At 49.6% G+C, this 20,692-nt stretch overlaps 1 protein-coding gene across 4 annotated transcripts in view; it reads right to left on the bottom strand.

The window, feature by feature from the left end:
• DOCK8 (dedicator of cytokinesis 8) overlaps positions 1-20,692 on the bottom strand; it is a 168,055-nt gene that overhangs the window by 98,847 nt on the left and 48,516 nt on the right. For all 4 annotated transcript variants that reach the window (XM_082241467.1, XM_082241468.1, XM_082241469.1 and 1 more), the window contains 5 exons: positions 19,829-19,922; positions 18,919-19,081; positions 14,910-15,027; positions 13,700-13,770; positions 1,264-1,402 (listed from right to left, as the gene is read on the bottom strand). In XM_082241467.1, coding sequence (XP_082097593.1) covers positions 1,264-1,402; positions 13,700-13,770; positions 14,910-15,027; positions 18,919-19,081; positions 19,829-19,922 — 585 coding nt within the window. The remainder of the gene's footprint in view (positions 1-1,263; positions 1,403-13,699; positions 13,771-14,909; positions 15,028-18,918; positions 19,082-19,828; positions 19,923-20,692) is intronic.

Here is a 20,692-nt window from a genome sequence, read left to right as displayed (position 1 = left end):
CCCCGCAAGCTCCGGGGACAGGAGGGCTTTGCTGCTGACCGCCAGCATTTTAAAAGCCCCTGCTGTCCCGGGGCGATTTTAAAATACTGGTGGGCGGGAGCGAACGCTTCGCTGCCGACCCCCAGCATTTTAAAATCTCCCCGGGACAGCAGAGAAGTCTCTGCTGTCCCGGGGAGATTTTAAAATGCTGGCGGGCTCCTGCCATAGGCGCGCGTCACCTCTCCAGCCGGGAGAGGGACGCAGGGGGCTGCTTTAGCCCCGCGCGTGCTCTCCTGGCTGGAGAGGTGACGCGCGCCTATGGAGGCTCCTGCCATAGGCGCACGTCACCTCTCCAGCCAGGAGAGGGTCGCAGGGGGCTGCTTCTTTGCTGTCCCGGGGAGATTTTAAAATGCTGGGGGTCGGCAGCGAACGCTTCGCTCCCGCCCACCAGCATTTTAAGATCGCCCGGGGCAGCGGAGAAGTCTCCGCTGGTCCCGGGAAAGCAGGCGGGGGGGAGCAAAGACTTTTGCCCCCCGCCGGCCTTCAGAAGAGGTCCAGGACCTCTTCTGAAGGCCGGCTGTGGGTGAAAGTCTTTGCTCCCGACCGCCAGCAATTTAAAACAGGTCCCCGGAGATTTCCCTATGGGCTTTCGTCTTGCGAAGCAAGCCCATAGGGAAATTCGTCCTGCGAAGCGCCTCCAAAACAGAAAACCCTTTCGTCTTGCGGGTTTTCCGTCTTGCAAGGCATTCGTCTTGCGGGGTACCACTGTACATTTATACACCAGAGCTGCAGCTGCCCCTAGACAGAGTCATTCCTAGTTGGGATGACAGATGACATGCCACATGCCTATATGACAGGTGTGATATACATGTAAACCATGAGTTATATGTGGGATCTAAGACATGTTCCCAGTCCATTCACTATCATACATGCAACAGATGCAACAGACACTGGCACACATGTCTGTGACCTATGCGTGTCTCATTTTCTTGTCATTTGAACTATGCTACATATGCCTTTCACATATATACAAGTGTATTGCAACTGTGTTTCTAGTACGCTTTTGTCGCACACATTACAAACATGATAGTGTGGTGGATTATATTTCACTCATGCTCCTTTGAAATCTTGCATCCATGCATAAGAAATTCAAATAATTTTGCTTTTGGTTGAAAAAATCTTTTGCAAGTTTTGCAGGGGGAAATTGTTACAGTGGAACATTGAGCTTTGTGGAAAATGTTTATTTCCTTAAGAACTTGCCAACATGAACCAAAATTGACCTACCGAATATCCCAGGAGAGTTTCTACACAGGCTCCTTGCTTTGGCTGACAACTGATGTGGTAAAATGTGAATAGCAGGTGATGTTTTTCTGTGAGTTTAGCTGGCAGCTTAATTTTCACTTCTTCATAGAAATCAGGAGATCTACATTTGAAAATATAAAACAAAACAAATATACGTAGAAGTGTTAAAGCCAAGTAGCAGAATTCCAACTTGACAGAGGAGGTGGAGAGGAGCCTGTGAACCTGCAGCCTTCTCCTGGCTTTTTAAGCACTATGCAGCCATTGGCAACACTGTACCTTCACCAGCCACCTCTGAGGATTTCATATTTCTGTGCCACTATTTTTTTCAAAAAATCTTTGGTGGATAAGAAGAACAACTTTATTACATCACTTTCACCACTCCTTTTGCAGAAATATTCGCTGTTCAGGAAGACGGTAATTCATACACCTTGTTCACCAACACAACCAGTCCCACCAAACTACTCAATATCCATCACGAAGATGTTCCATCCAGCAATTCCCAAGTGATGGCTGTTCAGCCTCTCATGTTGGCAAACGAGCACAGCCTTCTGGCAGTGGAACAGTTGGGCAAAACCTTCTGACTAAAGCAGCAAAAAGAAGCAGCAAGCCTTGCTCTACCCAGGTGACCCTTCCTGATAAAGAGTCTGATACTAGGAGAAAAATAAAGAGAATGCTTCCATGCTAAAAATGTTGCCTTGAAGATTCCTGCCTCTACTGATTCATAGCCTCAGGGTGAATCAGTGGTCCATCAAGACTGGTATTGCTTGTTTAATAGCACCTGATGTCCTAGACCAGGCATGTCCAACTTCCAGCAAGGTTTGATCCACTTTCCAATATCAAAAACTGGTAGTGATCTACCACACTCTCCCATTGTCATTCTTCAACTTAAACATATTATATCTGGCTGAGCTTATGATAAAAATAACAACAAATGATAGTCGCTTCCATAAAACCTGAATAGTTAGTTATAAATCAATATTTTTAACAAAATACATGCTGCCTCCATCAGCTCTGCCTGCTCCGCCCCCTGGCACAGCCCAAGTCCCAGCCTGCACCCCCATTTGCCAAAACAGGGTGCAGGCTAGGATCCAGTTCCTAATGGGGGGGGCGTCTGCCCCTCCCCCTCCTACCAAGCAGGGAGCAGCATTTCTGCAGTCATCCCCCCCCCCAATGTGGGGGGGGACAAGAAATTTTCCGCATCGGGTACCACCTGACCTTGGTTTGCCACTGACTGGGGGCTTGAGATTGACTATTCCCGACTGATTATTTTCTTCCCTTTGCCATCTAATATTTAAGAGCAACTGATGCAGCCATCTTAATCACTGATTTTCTTCCATAAATTGGCCTGTTATTTTAAAACCCAACCCAATAATAATCATTCATTCATTCATTTAAATTTCTATACCGCCTTTCATCTGAGGATCACAGGGTAGTTTACAATATAAAAACACAAAAATACATAACCTAGTAACTAACAAAACAATATGTTTAAAAAAGCCACAGATTGTTTAATTAGCTAAAGGCCTGGGAGTTGAGGAATGTTTTTGCCTGGTGCTTAAAGATATGGAACAAAGGCACCAGGGGAGCCTCCCTGGCTATAGATTTTTTTCTCATATATGAGGCCATAGATGTGTCAGCAAACTTTTGCAGCAGGGGGCCAGTCTACTGTCCCTCAGACCTTGTGGGGGGCCAGACTATATTTTTTAATAATAAGTGTCAGAGCTGCTTCCAGATCCTAGCTCACAGAGGATCACGCTAGCCAGCGTTCACTTTATAAAAGTCTTTATTGAGTTACAGTTTCCAATTCCAAGCTGCAGCGTACAGCCCTACGTCTTAGAAGCTAGACCGGCGAAGCTCTGTCTGAGTCCCCGCCTCCTGTACACCAACTTAATACCCTAGCCTTACTCCACCTTTTCCGCCTTTCCTTTCTTCTCTGGGTCCCTCTGCCCCCCGTGGTCTCTTCCTTCCTGGACTCTTCTGACGCTGACCCCCCGGACCCTTCTCTCTCCTTGCGGCGGGCTTTAGGACCTGGCTCCCTTTCCGGGCTGCTTACTGTGCCGCCTTCCTGTGCATTTGAACTTGGCGCGCGCGCCCAACCTTCCACTTTCCGCTTGACCGTTTCTTCACTCCCCGATGGAGGTGTGGCCACTCCTGACTCATACCCTCCCCCCTGCGGCGAGCCGCCGGATCCCGATACCTGGCGCCCTTCCTCTCCACTGCGCTCTGTTGGGGACGCTGGCCCCGATTTCCAACTGCTGCTCTCTGAGTCCCCTCTGGTCCTTTCTTCCTGGGGTGTCCCCCTAGGCTCCCCCCTTGCTCTGGCCACTGGCGCTCCTTTCTGTGAATCTTCCGATTCACTGGAAAGACTCGGAGATCTCGGGTCGTCGTCATCACTCATCTTTCCTTCGGACTCCTCCCCCTCACTCTCTGTTTCCTCCCTTGCCCTCGCCTCTGCTCCTGAACCCCTGACAATAAGAATAATAAAAATTTATTATTTATACACCGCACATCTGGCTGAGTTTCCCCAGTCACTCCGGGCGGCTCCCAATTGAGAGTTAAAAACAATACAGCATTAAATATTTAAAACTTCCCTTAACAGGGCTGCCTTCAGAGGTCTTTTCAAAATCGGATAGCTGCTTATTTCCTTGACATCTGATGGGAGGGCGTTCCACAGGGTGGGCGCCACTACCGAGAAGACACTCTGTCTGGTTCCCTGTAACTTGGCTTCTCGCAGGGAGGGAACCTCCAGAAGGCCCTCGGCGCTGGACCTCAGTGTCCGGGCAGAACGATGGGGTGGAGACGCTCCTTTAGGTATACTGGGCTGAGACCGTTTAGGGCTTTAAAGGTCAGCACCAACACTTTGAATTGTGCTTGGAAACGTATGGGGAGCCAATGTAGGTCTTTCAGGACCAGTGTTATATGGTCTCGGGAGCCACTCCCAGTCACCAGTCTAGCTGCTGCATTCTGGATTAATTGCAGTTTCTGGGTCACCTTCAAAGGTAGCCCCACGTAGAGTGCATTGCAGTAGTCCAAGCGGGAGATAACCAGAGCATGCACCACTCTGGCGAGACAGTCCGCAGGCAGATAGGGTCTCTGCCTGCGTACCAGATGGAGCTGGTAGACAGCTGCCCTGGACACAGAATTGACCTGCGCCTCCATGGACAGCTGTGAGTCCAAAATGACTAACAGGCTGTGCACTTGGTCCTTCAGGGGCACAGTTACCCCATTCAGGACCAGGGAATCCTCCACACCTGCCCGCCTCCTGTCCCCCCAAAACAGTACTTCTGTCTTGTCAAGATTCAACCTCAATCTGTTAGCCGCCATCCATCCTCTAACCACCTCCAGACACTCACGCAGGACCTTCACCACCTTCACTGGTTCTGATTTAAAAGAGAGGTAGAGCTGGGTATCATCCGCATACTGATGAACACCCAGCCCAAACCTCCTGATGATCTCTCCCAGCGGCTGCATGTAAATGTTGAAAAGCATGGGGGAGAGGACAGAACCCTGAGGCACCCCACAAGTGAGAGCCCAGGGGTCTGAACACTCATCCCCCAACACCACTTTCTGAACACGGCCCAGGAGGAAGGAGCGGAACCACTGTATAACAGTGCCCCCAACCCCTCAAGACGGTCCAGAAGGATGCTATGGTCAATGGTGTCAAAGGCCGCTGAGAGATCCAGCAGAACTAGGAAACAGCTCTCACCTTTGATCATCGATCAGTGCAACCAAGACACTTTCAGTCCCATGATGAGGCCTGAATCCCAACTGGAAGGGATCCAAATGGTCCGCATCCTCCAGGTGTGCTTGGAGTTGTTCAATCCCCTTGCCTGTCAGGGACACGTCCAGCAAAGGAATCTCCAGAGGAGGAGGAATTGGCTGCACCTGAGTCTCCACCTCCAGAGGAGGAGGAATTGGCTGCCCCTGAGTCTCCACCTCCAGAGGAGGAGGAATTGGCTGCCCCTGAGTCTCCACCTCCAGAGGAGGAGGAATTGGCTGCCCCTGAGTCTCCACCTCCAGAGGAGGAGGAATTGGCTGCCCCTGAGTCTCCACCTCCAGAGGAGGAGGAATTGGCTGCCCCTGAGTCTCCACCTCCAGAGGAGGAGGAATTGGCTGCCCCTGAGTCTCCACCTCCAGAGGAGGAGGAATTGGCTGCCCCTGAGTCTCCACCTCCAGAGGAGGAGGAATTGGCTGCACCTGAGTCTCCACCTCCAGAGGAGGAGGAATTGGCTGCACCTGAGTCTCCACCTCCAGAGGAGGAGGAATTGGCTGCCCCTGAGTCTCCACCTCCAGAGGAGGAGGAATTGGCTGCCCCTGAGTCTCCACCTCCAGAGGAGGAGGAATTGGCTGCACCTGAGTCTCCACCTCCAGAGGAGGAGGAATTGGCTGCCCCTGAGTCTCCACCTCTAGAGGAGGAGGAATTGGCTGCCCCTGAGTCTCCACCTCCAGAGGAGGAGGAATTGGCTGCACCTGAGTCTCCACCTCCAGAGGAGGAGGAATTGGCTGCCCCTGAGTCTCCACCTCCAGAGGAGGAGGAATTGGCTGCACCTGAGTCTCCACCTCCAGAGGAGGAGGAATTGGCTGCCCCTGAGTCTCCACCTCTAGAGGAGGAGGAATTGGCTGCCCCTGAGTCTCCACCTCCAGAGGAGGAGGAATTGGCTGCCCCTGAGTCTCCACCTCCAGAGGAGGAGGAATTGGCTGCCCCTGAGTCTCCACCTCCAGAGGAGGAGGAATTGGCTGCCCCTGAGTCTCCACCTCCAGAGGAGGAGGAATTGGCTGCCCCTGAGTCTCCACCTCCAGAGGAGGAGGAATTGGCTGCACCTGAGTCTCCACCTCCAGAGGAGGAGGAATTGGCTGCCCCTGAGTCTCCACCTCTAGAGGAGGAGGAATTGGCTGCCCCTGAGTCTCCACCTCCAGAGGAGGAGGAATTGGCTGCACCTGAGTCTCCACCTCTAGAGGAGGAGGAATTGGCTGCCCCTGAGTCTCCACCTCCAGAGGAGGAGGAATTGGCTGCACCTGAGTCTCCACCTCCAGAGGAGGAGGAATTGGCTGCCCCTGAGTCTCCACCTCTAGAGGAGGAGGAATTGGCTGCCCCTGAGTCTCCACCTCCAGAGGAGGAGGAATTGGCTGCCCCTGAGTCTCCACCTCCAGAGGAGGAGGAATTGGCTGCCCCTGAGTCTCCACCTCCAGAGGAGGAGGAATTGGCTGCCCCTGAGTCTCCACCTCCAGAGGAGGAGGAATTGGCTGCCCCTGTCGCCAGGAAGTGGGAGGCGGAGCAAGCGATTAGAGCAGAGGCAGGCCAGCAGGAGGCGGGAGAGGACATGGCGTATATCTGGCCTTGGGAGGTTGTCAGAAGCCAGTCGAGTCAACTGACTCCGACGGCAAAGAATGAGTTGTGGAAGCTTGGACTGCTATAAGCCTGTTATTGAGAAATAAACCTCAGCTACTTAAACTGCCAGTGTCCCGTGTCTTGCGTGGGAGAAGCGCTAAACCTGACAGCTTGACTTGACTCAAAACTCCCACACACCAACGTACAACAGTAAGCAGCCATGGAAGGTCAAGTGCCGGTGGCAGTAAACCCAGCGGAAGCTGGAGCTGAGTGAGCTGTGGGGGCTGAACCAAGGGACCCTCTAGAGGAAGTGCAACAATACAGCTGGCAGCTAAAAGCACAAGTGGGTTTGTTAACTGGAGCATTGGGAGAACAGAGAAGGCAGTCAGAAGCAGAGAGGACACTCAGAGTAGGTGCCTGGCCCTACAAGATTCTCTAGTAAGCCTGATGATTATATCGCCTTTAAAACGAAGTTGTTGTATTATTTGGTCCCGAAGGAAGCTGAGTGTCACGGTCCGGTTCATGGGCGATCAAAGTCCTGGCAGGGGACGTCAGGAATGGGGGTAAGATGACAGGGTGGGAGCAGGAATGGGGGTCCAGAAGCCAGGAGTCAGGAAGCCAGGAGTCTGAGGGTAAGGAAGCAAGGAGTCAAGAAGCCGAGGTTCAAGGATCAGGAAGCAAGAAGCCAATCACAGCAAGGCAGGAAACGTGTTGCTGTGGCAAAGAGCTGAAGGAAAATGCTGACCTTACATCCCTTCCCAGGTCTTCCACCAGGTGCTGTGAGTTACCAATCAGCCTCACCTGTGAGGCTGCGCCTTGCCTCTTCAGAACAAACTTGGGAAGGCCTCAGTCCTGCAAAGTCCTATTGGTCACAGGGCCTAGCTCCTACACGTACACCTGACACTGAGTTTCAGTCTGATAAGGAAAAAATTGCCTATGTAATCAGCCAGCTGGAAGGCAATGCCGCTTATGGCTAGTAAGCACCATGCCCTATCACATCTGAGCGAGTTTCTGCAGATGATGAATTGTATGTTTAAGAATGCAGCAGCAGAGCAGCAGCTGCTGAATCTACACCAGGGCAATAATTCTGTCTCTGCCTATTGTACTTCATTCAGCTTGTTAGTTCAAAAACTGGGCTGGCAGCTAGACAGTAAACCTGTGGCTGCACTGAGTGAATCGATTTTGGACGAGTTATCGAGAATAGGGCCTCTTGAATCCTTGGAAGAGCTTGTGCAATCATCCTTACAGCTGGGACTGAGAGAGCAGCAGAGGAGGACTTTTTACCATATGTGGTGGGATTGTAGCAAAAAAATTTGAAAATTGGGAAATGATATATAATGAGTTGAAGAAAATGTTCCATTTAACATTTGTAAAAAAAAACCTGAAGCATTTTTGTTAGGGATTGTAGGAAAAGACCTGCCAAGGAAATTGAAAAATATTTTCATGTATGTGACAACGGTAGCAAGAGTTTTAATAGCACAAGGATGGAAGAATGAAGACACTCCGAATAAAGAACTGTGGCAGGACAGGAATGGAGATCTGAGACTGTGTGCATTTCATTCTCAGAAGTTGGGAAAGAGAATTGCTCGCCATAAAGGAAGCTCTGGGCGTGTGGAGGCATCTGCTCAAAGCAGCCCAACACCCAGTAGAGGTGCACACCGACCACAAGAACTTGGAGTACTGGAGAACTGAGAGGCACCTGAATCAGAGACAGATCCAATGGGCAGAGTTTTTTGCCCAATTCAACTTCCGGATAAGATATGTACCGGGACCCCAAAATCAGAGAGCAGATGCTCCGTTCCAAAAGCCTGACTACTTGGAGAGAGAGCCAGACACCGAGTTGAAATATATGTTGAAACCAGACCAACTGCAACTGGCAGCGGCATAGGTAGTGGACCTTGCAAAGTTTAAGAGGCAGACGGTAGTGGATGAGTTCATATGAGATAAAGTAGAAGCAATGTGAGGAAATGGGGACAGCGTTGAGGGCTTCAGTGAGAAAGACGGTTTACTGTTCAAGGGGGAGGCACTCTGTTTCGGCGGAAGAACTTCAGGCTTGAGTGCTACAAGTGTCATGATAACCCTACGGTGGGTCATTTTGGATACTACAAGGCACTGTATCAGCTCATGAGGCGATTCAGGTGGCCAAAAGTGTGAGAAGAGACAAAAGAGTATGTGAGAGTGTGAGAGACCTGCCAGCGGGCAAAAACGCTGAGGGAAGCACCTTCCGGATTGCTACAGCTGCTTCCCACCCCGCAAGGACCTTGGGAGACAGTCGCAATGGATTTCATCACAGATCTGCCAGAGTCAAGGAAACAGACCATGATATGGGTGGTGGTGGTGGTGGACTTATTCACAAAAATGGTGCAGATGTTGTGGACCACGTGTTTAAGTTGCACGGATTGCCATTGAGGGTTATTTCAGACAGAGGTACACAATTCACTTTGCTGGTTTAGAAGATGATACAGCTGTTGGACGTGGAAGTGTGCCTGACCTCATCAAGACACCCTCAAACCAAAGGAGAGTTGGAAAGAACCAATGCGACACTGCAACAGTACCTTTGCTGTTATGTTAATTATCAGCAGGAGGGCTGGGTGGACAAGTTGGGACTGGCAGAGTTCGCCTACAATAATGCTGTGCCGCGTCAACCCAGCAAGCTCCATTTGTAGCCTACAGACAACTACAGACAACACCCAAGAGCATTCCCAGACCCTTGGAGTAACCTGTCGGTGTTGGCAGCGGAGCACCTTGTGGAAGAAATGCAGACCTTACACAGATTATTGAGGGAGCAGCTAGACACCACCAAGGTAGTGTACAAGAGGAGTGTAGACGAGTACAGTCAGTCAGGGCCTGCGATCAAGGTGGGAGATCAAGTATGGTTGTACACCAAGGATTTGCCTCAGAAAGGGAGGTGCAAGAAGTTAGGACCACGAAGGGTAGGGCTGTTTGAGGTAGTGGAACAAATTAACCCTGCATCGTTCCAGCTCAAACTACCAAATTCTATGAAAATACACCCCATATTCCATAGGGCTCTCCTATCACCGATCACACCAGCCCATCAATATCAGAAACCTAGACAACCTCCTCCACCACAGGTAATGGTGGAGGGAGAGGAGATATACGAGATAGAAGCAATACTGGATTCTCAGCTCTGCAGGAGGAAGCTGCAATACTTAGTTGCCTGGAAAGGTTATGGGCCTGAGGATAATTATTGGCAGAAGGCAGAGGATGTGCATGCCCCATTACTGCAGAGAGAGTTCCACCACTGTTTCCTGCACAAGCCCAAACAAAGAGGGTGGAGGGAGGAGTTTACTAGTAGCAAGGAATCTCCAGAGGAAGAGGAATTGGCTGCACCTGAGTCTCCACCTCCAGAGGAGGAGGAATTAGTTGCATCTGAGACACCAAGAAGTAGGAGGCAATTAGAGCAGAGGTGGGCAAGGACGTGGCGTATATCTGGCCTGGGAAGGGTCAGAAGCCAGTCAAGTCAACTGACTCCAATGGCGAAGGATGAGCTTGGACTGCTGTAAGCCTGTTATTGAGAAATAAACCTCAGCTACTTAAACTGCCAGCGTCTTGTGTGGGAGAAGCACTAAACCTGACATTGCCCAACATTGGTAGATTTGAGACTGGGCAATAGTTGGCCATATTGGCTGGGTGTGAAGATCTTTTTTTAAAGAAGCGTTTTAATGACTGCCTCTTTCAGCGGGTCTGGGAAGGCTCCCTCCCAGAGGGAAGCATTCACCACCCCGCAGTACCCATTGCCCAGCCCTTCCCGGCTCGCTTTTATTAGCCAGGATGGGCAAAGATCAAGGAGACAGGTGGTCGGTTTCACTTATCTAAGCAGCCTGTCCCCTTCTTCGTAGGTAACAGATTGGAATTGATCCCGTGTAACATGACTAGACAGGACTCCAGCACTCTCCCACCCCGGCCCTGCTCCCACAGTGGAGTCTACCTCCTTCTGAATCTGAGTGACTTTATCTGCAAAAAACTTTGCGAAAGCATTGCAGGAGATCTTGGGGTCTGTACCAGGCTCCGGCGACGAAGGTGGTTCCAATAAATTGTGAACCACCTGAAAGAGTCTCCTGTTGTTTTCTGCAGATGCAACACAGGTGGTGAAGAAGGTCCTCTTCACCATCACCATTGCCACTTGGTAGGCTCCAGATTGAGCTCTAGGCCGTGTCTGGTCTGATTCAAAATGAGTTATCCGCCACCGGCACTCTAGCTGTCTCAGCGATTGTTCCATTGCCCTTGGCTCAGGGGAAAACCATGGTGCTGTCCAGACTCCATGCATTCGGAGAGGGTACTTCGGAACCAGACAGTCAATAGCCCTGGTTAACTCCGCATTCCAGAGGACAACCAGGGAATCAGCTGAGAGGCCATCAACATGGGATAAAACATGCCCTACCACTCTCTGGAAGCCAACTGTCAGCATCGCCCTTGAGCCAGTGCCACCGACTGGACTCATCCACTTCAGCCCCGACTGAGCTAGGCAAGCTGGGTAGCACTTCCAGAGACCACCTTCTGCACAGGAACAGGTCAAAGTGCTGTGGACTCACAGCTTAGAGTTGTGAGCACCAGATTCACTTCCACAAGAAGACCGTCGTCGCACAGCAGAGTACAGCAGAGTCTAGCAGAGCATAAACGACTCGGAGAGCAGCTCTGTAGAATATCTTCTTTATTCTACAGTGGTGCCCCGCAAGACGAATGCCTCGCAAGACGAAAAACCCGCTAGACGAAAGGGTTTTCCGTTTTTCGATGCGCTTCGCAAGACGAATTTCCCTATGGGCTTGCTTCGCAAAATGAAAAAGTCTTGCGAGTCTTGCGATTTTTTCCGCTCCCCCCCTTTTCTAAGCCACTAAGCCGCTAATAGCCTTTTAGCCGCTAAGCCTTTAATAGCCGCTAAACCGCTAATAGCGCTAAGCCGCTAATAGGGTTGCTTCGCAAGACGAAAAAACCGCTAGACGAAGAGACTCGCGGAACGGATTAATTTCGTCTTGCGAGGCACCATTGTATCTACAACTATTATACAACTATACAGAGCTTAATGAGGTCTAAGCATAAACTGCACTGAGTGTCTGCAGCTGCTCTTAGCAGCAACCTTATCTATACACACAATCGCTAACACTCAGTCTCTCTCTCTCCGACACTGACTGACTGACTCTTTGATTTGGTGCTGGAGCAGAATAAGTAGAGAGCAGAACACCGCCCCTCCTCTCTGGAGAATCAGCAGACTCATCAGGAGATTCTTGGATATGGGAGGGGTGAAATCTCCTCACCAACTGGATCCATTAAGTGGCAGGGGCGGACCATCCGAATCAGTCCCACCTCCCTGCAGAGGGGATGGGTCGCAGAGAAGTCCAGTTGCACCAGGAAGTGACCTAACCATGGCACTTCTTTTGTTTCGCTTTTACTTAGTGTCAGATCACCCACAACTGTAGAAGTGAACACCAGGTCTAATGCATGTATATGGCTATGAGTTGGGCCAAACTTATTCAGGGACAGCCCAATGGAGGCCATGCTTTCCACGAAGTCCTGCGTGGCCCCTTGTAAGTTCGTGTCGGCATGGATGTTAAAATCCCCCAGGACAACCAAACTAGATGTCTTCAGGAACACATCCACCACGACCTGAAGCAGCTCGGGCAGGGAATCCTTGGTGCAGCAGGGAGGTTGATACACAAAAAGGAATCCTGTACTGCCCCTATTGCCCAACTTCCAGAACATGCACTCAGAAAATTGGGTCTTCCCAATAGGATGCCCAGTGTAAACTACGGTAGTGACTTCCTAAAAATCACTGCAAAAAATCCCACCCTGCCCATATGACCTGGGTTGCTGTGTGTAAGAGAAACCTGGTGGACAAGCAGCAGCAAGGACAGGCCCATCTGCTTCACCCAACCAAGTCTCTGTCACACATGTCAGGTCAAATCCACCATACACAATCAGGTCGTGGATGGCACTGAATCATTGACCTGGCATTGCAGAGCAACACTTTCAGGTCATGTGGGTTTCCCTTGCTGATTCCAGTATCTTTCCGGTCAGGACCAGACCCGGAGGCAGGGATAGTCTTCAAAAAACAACTAAACCTGCCTCTTCAGTAATGACACGGTCTGGTCCTGGGTAGGAGGCTGAGTTGGCCAGCGAAGACAGAAGCAACAGCCCCGGCGGAGGAGCCGTGGATGGAGGTAGGGCAACTGGGGCATCGCTGGAGCTTTTACTCACCACCTGCTGCTGCTGCTGCTTCTTCTGCTTCCTGAGAGGAATCACAGAGAAGACAGAGCCACCCGCCAACGCACAAGCGACGGCCGCAGCCACTGCAACAACCCACCTGAACGCCATGGGAGGAATGAAGGAGGGAGGCAGGCAGGCAGGTGGCAATGAAGAAAGCGGGTGGAAAAGGGGCACGGAGAAGGAAGGAAGGGCAGACTGAGGGAGGAGGAGGAAAGCGCAGCAGCAGCAGCAGCAGCAGCTGGCAGCCAGTGTCACACCCCCCCTTCACAGCGTTGCCTGGCGTGGGACAAGATTGCTCCGTCCCTGAGGAGTAAATCGCCGCCATGTGAGGGAGAGGGAAAGTACGTGCGTGCTGGCAATCCACGTGGCAATTCCCGGACCATCCGTGGGCCAGATCTAGAAGGCAATTGGGCCCAACTAAAGAATCATGGCAAGGAAAATTGATGGACTATGCAGAACTGGCAAAATTGACATATAAGCTATGGGACAAGGATAACTGTAACTTTAAGGATGAATGGGAACCTTTCACAAAGTATCTGAAGACGCAACAAAGCGAATTGGACTCCTTGGCAGGTTTTGAATAAACATCCACAATTTTTTTTACTGATAATAATCAGCTAAAAAGTTTGAGTAACATGCAGAAAATAGCAATATTAGAGAAACCAAAGGCTGGAACTGAGGGAAGTCAAGAGTGGGGGGGGTTTCCTGGGGGGGAGGAAAAATGGGGGGGGGAATAAGGATATGTTTTTGGATAATATGTCTTGTTATAACTTTGAATAAAAAATAAAATAGAAGGCAATTGGGCCTGATCTGGCCTGCAGGCCTTAGTTTGCCGACCCATGTCATAGATGGTAATGATAACCTTACTTGTTATGATATGTAACAGGTGTGCAAACTTCTGCAACAAATTCTGGACCTGAGGATTTCCCAAAAATGACCTACATGACAAAACATAATACATTAAACAACATTAATTAAAAAATGACCAAGACATAAAGATATGGTTATAACATAATGCGTCAGTATTAAGCATTCATTTGAAGACAGGGTCAGGTTTGGATCAGGCTCAGGTCATGTGAATGCTAATTTAAAATATAAAAACTAAAGTTGACTTGTTAACAGAAATGGCTTTAATTGGTAGTACATGAACATTTTAAAAATATTTATTATTGCATTTAGATCTCACCATAGTTGATTTCAGCTTTTATTAGCTCGGCTGCTATCTGATCTGTTTTGCCACCTAGTAAATATATGTTGTTATAAATTGGTTCAGTCTTACACTGAAATTAATTCCAGTAGCACCTTAAAGACCAACTAAGTTAGTTCTTGGTATGAGCTTTCGTGTGCATGCACACTTCTTCAGATATGCACATATCAGATATTCAGATATTCAGATATGCATGCACACGAAAGCTCATACCAAGAATCATAGAATCATAGAATCATAGAATCATAGAATCATAGAGTTGGAAGAGACCACAAGGGCCATCGAGTCCAACCCCCTGCCAAGCAGGAAACACCATCAGAGCACTCCTGACATATGGTTGTCAAGCCTCTGCTTAAAGACCTCCAAAGTGGGAGACTCCACCACACTCCTTGGCAGCAAATTCCACTGTCGAACAGCTCTTACTGTCAGGAAGTTCTTCCTAATGTTTAGGTGGAATCTTCTTTCTTGTAGTTTGGATCCATTGCTCCGTGTCCGCTTCTCTGGAGCAGTAGAAAACAACCTTTCTCCCTCCTCTATGTGACATCCTTTTATATATTTGAACATGGCTATCATATCACCCCTTAACCTCCTCTTCTCCAGGCTAAACATGCCCAGCTCCCTTAGCCGTTCCTCATAAGGCATCGTTTCCAGGCCTTTGACCATTTTGGTTGCTCTCCTCTGGACACGTTCCAGTTTGTCCCAAGAACTAACTTAGTTGGTCTTTAAGGTGCTACTGGAAGGAATTTTTTTATTTTGACTATGGCAGACCAACACGGCTACCTATCTGTAACTGAAATTAATGGACTACTTTTAAATTTAAAATGCTGGATATTTTTATTTTGGCTAGAAATGTACAATAAACAATCTTACCGGCATTGCACAGGCAGGGTCTTCTCCACACATAAACTGTATCTTAATGGTAATATTCCGGCCTGAAGCCAGGCGGTTTGCAAAATTCAGCCGTTGTGGATACACATATAGAAGATTTCTGGGGGGAAATGAAATTTCAGAAAACCAAGAGATAATTTTATGTCATTTTTGTATTTGTTTAGAATTCTGTCCTGCCATTTGATACCCCAAATATTCCTGATGCAGCACATGTGGAAGGAGTTGAGGTGTCACTCCCGACGGTTTGAACTTGACCCACACTGCACCAACTTGGGCCCCACACCGTGGGTGCCCAGCATGCGCACACTGCGTGTTCCAGTGCCACCCACCTGGACCGGGGCCTGCACCTCTGCCATGAGGACTCTGGCCGCTGCGCAACCTCCATCTGTGGCCATAGTGGGCCCCAACAAAGGCCCCATGATGAAGACACAGGCCCCAGCCCAGTCACCACCATGGCACCTGAGTGCTGGAGTTAAGGCGGTGCTGGTGAGTGGCGGTGGCAGGGGAAGAAGGCTGGGCGGTAGTGGCAGGGTGGGATGCTGGGTGGTGCTGGGGCGCCGCAGTGGTGGGGGGGGGCAAAGCTAGTGGGTGGCAGAGGCTGGGCACCCACAACAAAAGAACTGTGGGTGCCAGGCACCCAGTGCCCACTGAAGTTGGCACCAGTGCCCATGACTCACTTCTATAAAGCAGCTTGATAGACCTCCATCTTGCTATTAGACATTAGCATCACATTCTCCCATATCCTTTTGGAGAACTGAGCCAGACAAAGGCCGCTGGCCTCCCTGGCATTTCTCTGGATTGTTTGGGGGTGGGCAACAGAGGAATGTATACTTTGATCCAAATTATTGATTTTAGAAGCAGAAGTTGCAGGAAGGAAACAGGGATTGCAGAGATTATGCTGGGAGACTCTCTGAATGTGTGTGTTGAATGCAAATTATGCATGTATGTCTCTGTGTGTGATGAATGCATGCATTTGGGTGGGATGTGCTGTACTGTGTGTGTGTACATGCACACACAGTGAGTAAGATGGGGATGCCCACTTTTGTCTTGGTCACACCCACTGCTGGCTTGCGACCCCCAGAGGAAATCTGGCCTTCAAGCAAAAATTAATAATCTTCATCTGTATTCTAGGATTTGCACCCCAAATTACTGAGTACACAGAACAGTGGTATGGAAACAGTAGGTTAGGCAATTTCAGTCATTTCTACTAGAGAAATAAAACTTCAGCAGGCCTCTGCAGGGAGGTGGGACAGATTCGGATGGTCCGCCCCCACCACTTAATGGATCCAAATGGTTTCCAGAGAGGGGTAGGGGATGTTTTATCCCATGTTGATGGCCTCTCAGCTGATTCCCTGGTGGTCCTCTGGAATGCAGAGTTAACACGCGCTATTGACTGTCTGGCTCCAAAGCACCCTCTCCGATTGCATGGAGAAGAAGAAGAGGAGTTTGGATTTGATATCCCGCCTTTCACTCCCCTTCAGGAGTCTCAAAGCGGCTAACATTCTCCTTTCCCTTCCTCCCCCACAACAAACACTCTGTGAGGTGAGTGGGGCTGAGAGACTTCAAAGAAGTGTGACTGGCCCAAGGTCACCCAGCAGCTGCATGTGGAGGAGCGGAGATGCGAACCCGGTTACCCAGATTACATGACTACCGCTCTTAACCACTACACCACACTGGAGTCCGGACAGCCCCATGGTTTTCCCCGGAGCTGAGGGCAATGAAACAATTGCTGAGACAGCTAAAGTGCTGGTGGCATTTTGAATCGGACCGGACACGGGTTAGAGCTCAATGTCGAGCCTACCAAGTTGCGACAGTGATGGCGAAGAAGACCTTCTTCACCGCCTCTATTGCATCTGCAGAAAACAGTAGCAGGAGACTCTTTCAGGTGGTGTACAATTTAGTGGAACCACCTGCTCCATCGGGGCCCAGTACGGACCACATGATCTCCTGCAATGATTTTGCAAAGTTTTTTGCAGATAAAGTCACTCAGATTCAGGGCCAGGGTGGGAGAGTGCTAGAGACCCATCTAGTCTGTTACCTCTGAGGATGTGGACAGGCTGCTTAGACAAGTGAAACCAACCACCTGACTCCTTGATCCTTGCCCATCCTGGCTTATAAAAGCAAGCTGGGAAGAGCTGGGCAATGGGCTTGGCGGGGTGGTGAATGCTTTTCTCTGTGAGGGAGCCTTCCCAGACCCCCTGAAAGAGGCGGTTATCAAACCGCTTCTTAAAAAAACATCTTTAGATGCGGCCAATATGGCTGTGCTGGTCCTGAGGGTTAACCATGCAGCGAGGTCTGAGTCCAGTCCGAGGTCGAGGGTGCAGTATGGAGGCTGTCCGTCAAAGCTGAAGCTGGGTCCAAGGCAGGGAGTCAGGTGAGGTCAGGAACTCTGGCAGAAGAGCAGGAACAGGCTACCAACAATGTTGCTCCTGCAAGCTGGGACTGGGGCTGGCTGGCTTTTATCTGCCCCGAGGCATAGGGCGGCCCCGGTCCACAGGTGACTCGCCTCTCCTGGCCTGGAGGCGTGCACTCCTCCTGTGGATGAGTGTTTCAGACCCCTGGGCTCTCACTTGTGGGGTGCCTCAGGGTTCTGTCCTCTCGCCCGTGCTTTTTAACATCTGCATGCAGCCACTGGGAGAAATCATCGGGGGGTTGGGCTGGGTGTTCATCAGTATGCGGATGATACCCAGCTCTACCTCTCTTTCAAATCAGAACCAGTGAAGGTCCTGTGTGAGTGTCTGGAGGCGGTTAGAGGATGGATGGCGGCCAACAGATTGTGGCTGAATCCTGATAAGATAGAAGTATTGTTCTTGAGGGACAGGAGGTGGGCAGGTGGGCAGGACTCCCTGGTCCTGAATGGGGTAACTGTGCCCCTGAAGGACTAGGTGCGCAGCCTGGGAGTCATTTTGGACTCACAGCTGTCCATGGAGGTGCAGGTCAGTTCTGTGTCCAGGGCAGGGTATAAATAAGTTGTTGTTGTTGTTTTGAATGCAATGGGTGTTAATATCTGGCATGCACACCCTCTTAACATTTCACAGGTGGAAATGAGCACAAAATGTACTGCGTAAGACTCTTGTTTTCGTGTCAAGGATCACTACCACATTGCCCATCCACTGCACATTCCAAAAGTCTCAGCCATTTATAAGCTGTATTCATTCATTCATAGCCTATTCTGCACACACGTATAAGCAAACAGCACACTGAATAGACACAAGTGTTTTACTTATTTGCCTGATGATAGGCTGCTGACTATTCAAAACAAACCTCATCAGTTGAATTGTGCAATTGCAGGCAGCGTGCTGGATGGTGTATTAAGTGTTCATGAACACGCATTGGCATGCACACAGACTCAGGACAGATGGCACTTGTCTTCCGTACCCCCTGCGTACAGATTTAACCTTTCAAGACCAGGAGGTCCAAGCAATTCTCCTTACCAGAATTTTAGAAGAGCACCCCCCCACTCCCAATCTCTCCAGATGTGGACAACCATACATAACCAGAAGTCAGTGGCTATCCTGGGTAAATGAAGACAGTTGGGATATTTGCAGAGGGGCACTGAGCATACAAGGAGGACATTTTTAATCCTTTCAAAAGCCACTTAACATTTTATCCCGATTGTTCACAGTTGCCTCAGAAAAGGAGGCAGATTTTTTTATGGAAATGCAGTGGCTCCCAGGAAAGGGGCGAGACTTTTCTCAAATCCTCTCCCAGGGTGCATCTTGACTGGGCCACCCCCCCCCCACATGCAATAGCTGTTCTCTGTCACTAGAATTACCACAAATAAAGTTTGAGGAGGCATTCAGCAACCTCAGCTAGTTATACTTCAACATTTATTGTCTGATTAACTTTGCTATGAATTACTTTCCCTGTATGTCTTCAACAGCATTACCTGGTAATGCCAACTAGACAAGAGGTCTAGCTCATTTGATTTAGATGTGGGTCCTAATCCAGGAAGAGAATGGATGTACCTTGACCATGTTAATCCTCTTACCTATATACAGTGTGGGGGACATAGACTTCTCGTACTGGAAACTCCAGAATCTCTTTATGCGGCCGGCTGCGGTTTTCAGGGAACGGCTTCACCAGCAACAACTCTGGGCTGAGGCAGCAACTGAGACCTTCTGAAGCAGGGGAGATCTCCAACTTGAGCAATCCTTTAAACAAAATATAGTAACATGAAAGACAAATGCTTTATTAAAAATAAACAAGACAGAAGAAAATGCCAAATCTAACAAATGAGACAGGTCAATACACTCTGATTCACATATAGTCTCAACATGTACACAGCCTGAGATGGCTGAGAGTGTGAACACTGGGTACACCATCCTCCACAGGATATTTAGCATGAGGTGATTCTCACAGGACCACCTGCCATTTGATGCAGTGGGGAACAAATGGGAATGGGGAGGAAAGGTAAAGCATTGATTAGGGAAAATTATAATGACATGACATGAACTGAGGTAAGGTAGCCTCAGCCTCAGCCCAGGAGAAGGAATGCTAAGAGAAGCCCGGGGTGGCAAGGAGAACAGATGAATCCTTCAAGGCAAATACTCCAGCACAAATCCCCAATAGCAGGAATACGGCTTGCCTGCTCCAACACCTGAGGAATCCCAAGAAACAAACTTGGCCAGGTTTGGATAATCTTTCTCAGCTTGACAAACCAGGGTTTATGAAGCAGGGAAGGCGTGCTGTGTGGAATGCTCTTCCTTCAGCCATCATCTTTAGGTATTTCATTCCTGACTTGTATTAATCCCAATTTCCTCACTGCGTCCAAAATGGTGGACAGTGGCTTAATGTCAGTGACCAAACCAGGATAATAAGCCATTGCTTATGGAGCTGGGAAAGCCTGTCTGAATCCAGTCACTGTATATGGCTGGACCTAGCTTTATTATTAAAAGTACCTGGTATAGATTTCACTCTTCTCTGCAAAGAAGACGATCTCTTGTAATCAGCTAAGAACTTGAATAAGTCTTCATCAGTCAGCCGATCTCCTTCCTGTAAAGAGCGAGAAATTTGATAACAGTCTCACGATTATATATATAATCAAATATTTTCTTTTGCAGCTAACTATATATGAAACACTATGACATAATGGCTCCTTCATGGATCACTGCCTTGCCGTGGCGAAGGGGCTTGAAGAACTCAGAGAAGCTATGAGCTATGCCGTGCAGGGCACCCAAGATGAACAGGTCATAGTGGAGAGTTTTGACCAAACGTGATCCACCTGGAGGAGGAACCGGCAAGCCACTCCAGTATCCCTGCCAAGAAAACTCCATGGACAAAAACAACAGGCATATAAAAGTTATGACGCTGGAAGATGAGCCGCTCAGGTCGGAAGGCGTCCAACATGCTACTGAGGAAGAGCGGAGGACAAGTACAAGTAGATTCAGAGTTGATGAAGAGGCTGGGCCAAAGCCGAAAGGTCGCTCAGTTGCAGATATGCCTGGAAGCGAAAGGAAAGTCCAATGCTGTTGTCAGGGTTACTTCCAGATCCGAGCTCACAGAGGATCACGCTAGCCAGCGATCGTTAAATAAAAGTCTTTATTGAGTTACAGTCTCCATTCTCGAGCTGCTGCGTGCAACCCTACGTCTTATGCTTAGATCGGCGAAGCTCCGTCTGAGTCTCCGCCCCTTGCGCACCAACTTAATATCCTAGCCCTGCTCCACCTTTTCCGCCTGACAGTTCTCCTCTGGGTCCCTCTGCCCCCCTGGGTCTCTTCCTTCCAGGATTCTTCTGACGCTGACCCCCCTGACTCTCCTGTCTC

Source organism: Podarcis vaucheri (genome assembly GCF_965113315.1).
Source record: "Podarcis vaucheri genome assembly, chromosome: 11".
NCBI classification, from domain to species: Eukaryota; Metazoa; Chordata; class Lepidosauria; order Squamata; family Lacertidae; genus Podarcis; species Podarcis vaucheri.
Note: the sequence above shows the minus strand (reverse complement) of the source record. Positions and strands in the feature narration are given on the sequence as shown.